The sequence below is a fragment of the Sinocyclocheilus anshuiensis genome, unplaced genomic scaffold, assembly GCF_001515605.1.
Source record: "Sinocyclocheilus anshuiensis isolate Anshui unplaced genomic scaffold, SAMN03320099.WGS_v1.1 scaffold1530, whole genome shotgun sequence".
Lineage (NCBI taxonomy): Eukaryota > Metazoa > Chordata > Actinopteri > Cypriniformes > Cyprinidae > Sinocyclocheilus > Sinocyclocheilus anshuiensis.
In genome coordinates, this window is record NW_015542493.1 from 1,181,426 (window position 1) to 1,189,201 (window position 7,776).

Below are 7,776 nucleotides of genomic sequence, written 5' to 3' on the forward strand. Positions count from 1 at the left end.
TGGGGGGGGGGGTTGTTAACACTTTATTTTAGTGTCCTTTTTACTCATAACACGTACTCACTACAGTATTAATGGAAATTATGCATAATGTGCAATTTACCCTATAGTATGTATGTTGTTAAAGGGATAGTTCACCCAAAAAATGGAAATTCTGTGATTAATTACTCACCCTCATGCCGTTCCAAACCCGTAAAAACCTTTGTTCATCTTCAGAACACAAATTAAGATATTTTTGATCAAATCCAAGAGCTTTCTGACCCTGCATAGACAGCAATGCAACTGACACGTTCAAGGCCCAGAAACGCAGTAAGGACATCATTAAAATAGCCCGTGACATCAGTGGCTCAACCTTAATTTTATGAAGCTACGAGAATACTTTTTGTGCGCAAAGAAAACAAAAATAAAGACTTCATAAAATTATAACTTCATAACCACAGATGTCACATGGACTATTTTAACTATGCCCTTACTACCTTTCTGGGCCTTGAACGTGTCAATTCCGTAGCTGTCTATGCAGGGTCAGAAAGCTCTGCTGTGACAAGGACAAATTAAAATAAAGTGTCTCTTTAGTTTTCATTGAAAATATAATTTTATGTAAAATTATTAATTTCTTTTACTGTCATTGTTGAAAAAAAAATAATGCATTCTTTGCTGAATAAAAGTTTTAAAGGTGCAGTAGGAGATCTTGGAAAATGCTAACTTTAGCCTGATAGCACCCTCCCTGCAAATCGCTGTCCAAAGCCACGCCTCCTTAGTGCATGAACGTGAACGGATCAGACGACCATACACAACATTACTAAAATACATCATGTGTCATTTACCGCTGAGAAAACTTTATAGTACAGTTAGTAAAAGTACTACAATACCAGGAAGGAAGATCAGGTTGTTGATGTTTGCCTGCCATTCAATCTGTCTGCATAGTAGCGTACGTGAACACGCTAATGACGTATCCTGTCTGTGCGAACTGGGTGCGCAGAGGTATGCAAACACACATGTTGACAGGCAGGTAGGAAAGTCAATCAAAACGCTCGGAACATTTCTTGGTCGCCTTTCACAGAATATATAAATACAGATAAATGCATTTAGACCACTTAACTTAATGATTGCTATCGGGATGTGAAGAGACTTTCAACCAGCATAACAAAAAATGTTTCTGAAGACAATCACCTATTGCACCTTTAATTTATTTCAGTAAACATCTTAATGACCTCAGACTTTTGAACGGTAGTGTAGCCTAAATAACTAAATAATGGGCAGAGCTGTGGTATAACCCTCAGAAATAAAAACCAAGCAAGCAACCGACAAAATGTAGTTATTGCTGGTGAAGAAATGTGTTAGGGGAGCATTCTAGTTTTGATGCTTTGTGTCAATCACAGTGTAGACAGCTATGTTGATTTGGGATAGTGTTCTAGTTAGATGGGATGTCAGACTGAGTAGATGAGATGTCAGGCTGAGTGTGGTTAGGGTCCTCTGCGGTGGAGGACATTTTAAAGCAGTACAGCTGATGCATGGAAGATTGTTAAGAGTTGATCGATATTTTAAGTGGCTTATTTTATGCACTGGTAGGCGTGCACTGTTGAAGACTGATGAGTCTATTAGCAAGCTGAGTTTTGTGTAATTGCTGTGTGGAAAATGAGCATATGATACAGCATGATGACTGGGGAGAGATTTCATTATTTTTTAGCTTGGCTTTTGTTTTCAGGATCACTATGCATTTCCATTATTAGTGCACGGAGCCTAAAATTCCACACTGTTATGTAGTTTGTTTACACTTCAGAAGAGATTATACTATTTTAGTCAAATTTAAGTGGCTTTGTGTAATGAAAGTCTTATTGTTTATCATTGTGTAAAATTGCAGATCTACTACAATGCACAATCACAGGAATGCCAACAGTTTATTTCCTTTTTGTTGTTGTCCTTTCATTAAAACTACTGTGGTATAACTATGACACAGTACAGTGATGCATCAGATGGTAATATTGTGGTATTAATTTCTTAAAATTTGAAATTTTATTGTAAAGAAATAAGTTACCGGTATTGGCTTTATTGTTGTGTAGATTTTATCTGTACCGTTTGGTGTTTTCATCCTGAACTCTCTTGGCTCCACATGAACCGCAAGGGAAATCTTGTTTTGTTGAGTCTTGGTCCCTCATGTCTTTTAAAAGCACCTTGAAGACACTGAAATATTGTGAGCAGTGCTTGCTTTAGACATTAAAGGGTGACCAGGGTTATCTGCTAACAGTTTGGTCAGAAAAGAAACAGTTTGATAGGTCTAAATGACTGTACATATTGAATCTCTTCATTCAAAACACACATTGAGCTTCAGTGCTTACCTTCAATGGCAGATTTTGAAGATTGGAAGCAGCTGCTAAAACTAAATATTTAATTTTATATGAATATTAATACATTTTTGTGAAAAACACTCAGTTGTGAATATGTGTAAAAGAAGATACATCAATTATTATTAGGGATATACTGATGTGGAAATTTTGGCCAATACAGTTAACTGATAATTATTTAAGTGTAATTTCTTGTGTATGTTTGTTTATTTATTTATTTATTTGTTTATATTTGTGAAGCTGATTTTGAAATGGATACTATATTCTATATGCAGGTTTTGTAAACTTTTCATCTTACATTGATTTGAACTGTGTAAGAGTCTCTGTGATTATCTTGTAGTCTGGTATTGTCTCCACTGTCAATTTCTGCAGCTCCCAGAATGTTAATAAAACCTATCATTTATATTAGTATTACTATATTTATACTACGTTTTGTTTTTATGATATTTTTCTCTACTGGTGTTTGTTACTTTAGACTTTCTTTGCACCATTTTCTTTGTAAGCAGCTGAGCTGCAAATTCTTTAGCAATATAAATGTACAATTATTTGTCATGCCAGTAAAGTACATTGAAACTGAAAACGGGGGGATTTTATGGTGCAGAATTATCTTGACATCTCACTACTGGCAGTGAAGTTATTGTGTTGTGTGTGTGTGTGTACAGAAAGCAGAACACTCTGCTGCTGTAACTGCTTGCTTTGTTTTCTCCTCTCACTCCATTATTCAGGCTTTTTCATCCTGCTTCTGTTTTCTGTCGCCTAAATCAACAGGTGGCTGAAGGGCCTGTTGGGAACCTTTACAGATCTTTAGATGCCCTAGATTTATTGGCTGAAGCGCCTCTCTCTTTCTCTCTGACAATACTCAAACTTTGTTCTACAACTACGTTTCCCACCAGCTACTTGCATTAAATTTGAAGATGGATGTATGGATTTGCACAATCTTCTTATGTTCTTTGTGTACTTTAGAATTGCAGAAAGTTCTCCCTACAATTAAACTTTGATCATGATTATAGGAGTATTTTAAACTAGAAAATACATTCTGCAGTTATAATGCCATGTTTATTACAATCTAAGGTCAGATGAACTCAATTTATTTCTAAATGTCAGGCATAACATGGCATAATGAGTGGGTTTTTTTTTATTTTTATAAATTTATACAAGGATGAACCAAACAATGTTGTGGTTTTGTCTGCCATGACATATTCAAGATCTATGTGCATGTACAGTAGATCACTTGAGTTAAACAGTTTTAAAGGGATAGTCCACCCAAAAATGAAAATTGTCATCATTTTCAGATCGCCAATCTTCTGTGGAACATAAAAGATATTTTGAAGAATGTTGGTAACCGTACAGTGCAAGTCAAAACAGTGAAACTGTTTGGTTACCAACATAGTGCCACAAGGTTTGGAACGACATGAGAGTGAGTAGGTGACAGAATTTTCAGTTTTGGGTGAATTCTACAGTAGTATTTATATAATTTTAGGGTTTATGCAAATAAAAGATAAAATGCATGTTTTGTAGATGTAAACATGATCATGTCCTCTCTCCTGCAGAGCGCACCATGGCCAGACACGAGGTGCGAGAGGTTGAGCAGAGACAGACACGGGACGGCCTGCGGGACTCTCCAGCATTGCCTGAGATTGAGGATCTGATTATCATCTATAACCGTGTGCCCAAGACTGCCAGCACCTCCTTCACCAACATTGCATATGACCTGTGTGGAAAGAACCGCTTCCATGTTCTCCACATCAACACCACCAAGAATAATCCAGTCATGTCTCTGCAGGACCAGGTAACATGTCCATTACAACATTTTAGGCCAATTATGTGCACAGAGTTCTTAAAGGGATAGTTCACCCAAAAAAGAAAATTCTGTCATTAGTTACTCAACCTCATGTCGTTCCAAAACATGTAAGTTCTTCGTTCATCTTCAGAACACAAAAATGAAGATATTTTTAATTAAATCTGAGAGCTTTCCGACCCTCTATATACAGCAAGGGTCCTACCACGGTCAATACACAGAAAGGTAGTAAAGACATCGTTAGTCCATGTGACATCAGTGGTTTAACCATAATTTTTTGAAGCTACGAGAATACTTTTTGTGCACAAAGAAAATTGTAACAACTTTATTAAAAAATAATGACTTTATTCAACAGTTCTTCTCTCCCGAGTTACCATCTACCAGTTACCAAATGATATTAAACCTTAAAGTTCTGCATAATTAAGGGCGTGGCCACTTGAGTGACCGGTGGATTGCCGCTGCTGTCGCCACCGTCAAGCTAAGTGGGTGTGGTTTCAGCAACCAGCTCCACAAACATCCTGCCTCTTTGCCCATTTTCGATTATCTGGGAGTGACGAGCTGCCAAGATAGCGACGGCTGGCTCCGCCCATTTTAAGCTTCAAAAACGCTCTTCAGAAACCTACGGGTGACGCCACGTACACTACGTCCATGCTTTTTACAGTCTATGGTCGTGGTACTCTTGTAAATGGCGCCTACGGTGATACGGAGGAGAAGAATTGTTAAATATAGTCATTATTTTTGTATTCTTTGCACACAAAAAGTATTCTCGTAGCTTCATAACATTACAGTTGAACCACTGTCACATGGACCATTTTAACAATGTCCTTACTACCTTTCTGGGCCTTGACCATGGTAGACCTTTGCTGTTTATGGAGGGTCAGAAAGCTCTCGGATCTTAATTTGTGTTCCGAAGATGAATGAAGGTATTACGGGTTTGGAACGACATGAGGGTGAGTAATTAATGACAGAATTTTCATTTTTGGGTGAACTATCCCTTTAAGCTTTGCAAGTCCACTCATATATGTGTCATCAAAAGAGATTAAGGTCATTTTCACACTAGTTCATTTGAGCACTCCAAATGGTCCAAGGGTCAATATACTGTAACTGTATGTGAACACCTCAGATGAACTCAGACCACCCTAAAAGGAGCCAATGTCCTTTTGTGGTTCAGCTGAGTCCCTTTTTAAATCCATAACAAGTTTTTGTTCATTTAAAGTGTATTATATGTGAAACCACTTTAAATGTCATTGAAATTTTGCAGTTTATTTGCCACAATGGAAATCGATGCTTAGGGGGATTGCAATCAAAAGTGCAGTAAAAGGGTAATATTTTGAAATATTATTACAATTTAAAATAACTGTTGTCTATTTTAATATATTTAAAAGTAATTTAATCCTATGATTTCAAAGCTGAATTTTCAGCAGCCATTACTCCAGTCTTCAGTGTCACATGATCCTTCAGAAATCATTCTAATATGCTGATATGTGCTCAATAAACATTTATTATTAAAGTTGTAAATGGTTGTGCTGCCTAATATCTGTGGAAACAGTGATGCATTTTCATCAACATTTTATGATGAATACAAAGTTCAAAAGAACATAATTTGAAATAAATAAATATATATGAAAAAAAAAACTTAACCTAAATGTAGGTTTTGTAGGTTTAAATTCCACCAGTTATTTAATGACAATGAAGTTGAGTAATTTTGAATTAAAAAATGTAATATAGTAATATATTTTAAGTATACTAATAGGTGATCAGAGTTTTAAAACATGCTTTTAAAAAATGCTTACACAAAATAATAATTAAGTAGCCAGATATTGTATATGAATATGCCAGCTATTGGGCACATTTTACAGACACACTCAACTTATGCAGTTCGGACCAAGTGCAGAGGTGTAGTGTGCTTATACTGATGACATTGTGATTGGTCTTTTGCTCAAATCTCACTCTGACAGTCCAGGGGATGTTAGCGCAGTGGCCCTGTGTTTCTGTCGCACGCTGCCTCTAACAAGCAGCCTCGTGTCTGGCTCCACCTCCATAATTCATAACCTACTGTCAATATCCACACTGCTGCTGTGCCTTTGTGTGACAAGCAGCACTGAACAAGCTGAACCGATAGATAAAAAGAAGAACGGGGGGGTGGGGGAGAATGAAGCGCAGATCTTGTTGACAGCAGCAAAGAAAGACAATTCTCTATTCATCATATCGATTGTTATATGTCAGCTCACAGAAATCAATCTTTCACGAGTTTTATTTGCTGAGTTGAAGGGGGAAAAGAAGCATTCCCGCATCATTTTGACCTCACACGTGTCAGCATTATTCAACACAGCGTGTGGATTTGTCGGTCTGCGATCATGAGCGTATGTTTACATTTGTATTCACGTCATTGTCATCCACAAAATAATATGCCTCGAGCAGGGGGAGGGAAGGTGTTATTTGTGGGTGATTTTTGCCAAGGTAATATCCAGTCTAGCTTTCAACAAAGCCTTTCGACGGTGCAGATGGTACAACCTTTCCCTCCCAGCGGAGTACAGCTGTGGGACTATGGGGAGGATGTTTGGAGAAAACATTGCTGAAATGTGTTTGCATTAAGTAGTCACTTGGCTGGTTTGTTTAGCAGCCCGTGACAGATGCAGTAAGTCAGTGCGAGATTGTTATTTGAGATTTGGATATCGCTGATGCTTGAATGATGGGGGCATATCACACATGCAGTAAGATACATTTAGAGGTTTATAAACTGTGTACAGGGACAAATCGAATGTGTTATCTTGTGCTTACAGATGAGGTTTGTAAGGAATGTGACATCCTGGCGAGAAATGAAACCAGGTTTCTACCACGGCCATGTCGCCTATCTGGACTTCACAAAGTGAGTTTTGCTGTATGTTAATATAAAACCATCATAACAATCACTGGAAGCAATTGCACTACACTTCACTGTAGTTAAATGGTTATGTGTCCTTATCTAGTAGTATCTAGTTAGTGTTGTCTGTTCCTGAAAAATGTGACATCCATCAGCCAGCTACTTAATTCTCTGATGTGAAAAGATACATTTAAATGCTGCACTCTAGTGGTTGAAAGTGGAACATGTTTTTTATTTTTATTTATTTTTTCTCTGTGGATTTGAAGTCTGCTTTTTTGTTTTGTTTTGGTTTGTCGGGCTTGTATGCTGCTGTTATTAAAGCAAAAAGAACACATAACATTGAAATTCTGAAATTTGTATAACATTTTAAGCACTTCACAGATTGTTGTGGTGGTGATATAATTGTAACAAAGAAAATGTGTATTACAAAATTGTATATGTAGAAAAAAAAGCAAAAAAATCAACATTTTTACAGGTGTCTTCTGGAGTCGACTGCATATAATAATGTAACTAGTGCTGTCAAATGATTAATCGCGATTAATCGCATCCAAAATAAAAGTTTTTGTTTACATAATATATGTATGTGTACTGTGTTTGTTTATTATGTATATATAAATACACACACATACAGCATATATTTTGAAAATATTTACATGTATATACATTTATATATTTATATTATATATAAATATATTTATTATTTAATATATAAACATAACATTTTTCTTAAATATATACATGCATGTGTGTGTATTTATATATACATAATATACACA

General features: G+C 36.4%; 1 protein-coding gene across 1 annotated transcript in view; it reads left to right on the top strand.

Annotated features, from left to right (window-relative positions):
* Positions 1 to 7,776, top strand: part of LOC107694133 (heparan sulfate 2-O-sulfotransferase 1) — a 74,427-nt gene that overhangs the window by 62,913 nt on the left and 3,738 nt on the right. Inside the window, exons 2-3 of the mRNA XM_016493742.1 lie at positions 3,890 to 4,128; positions 6,921 to 7,006. Of these exons, the coding sequence (XP_016349228.1) occupies positions 3,890 to 4,128; positions 6,921 to 7,006 (325 nt within the window). The remainder of the gene's footprint in view (positions 1 to 3,889; positions 4,129 to 6,920; positions 7,007 to 7,776) is intronic.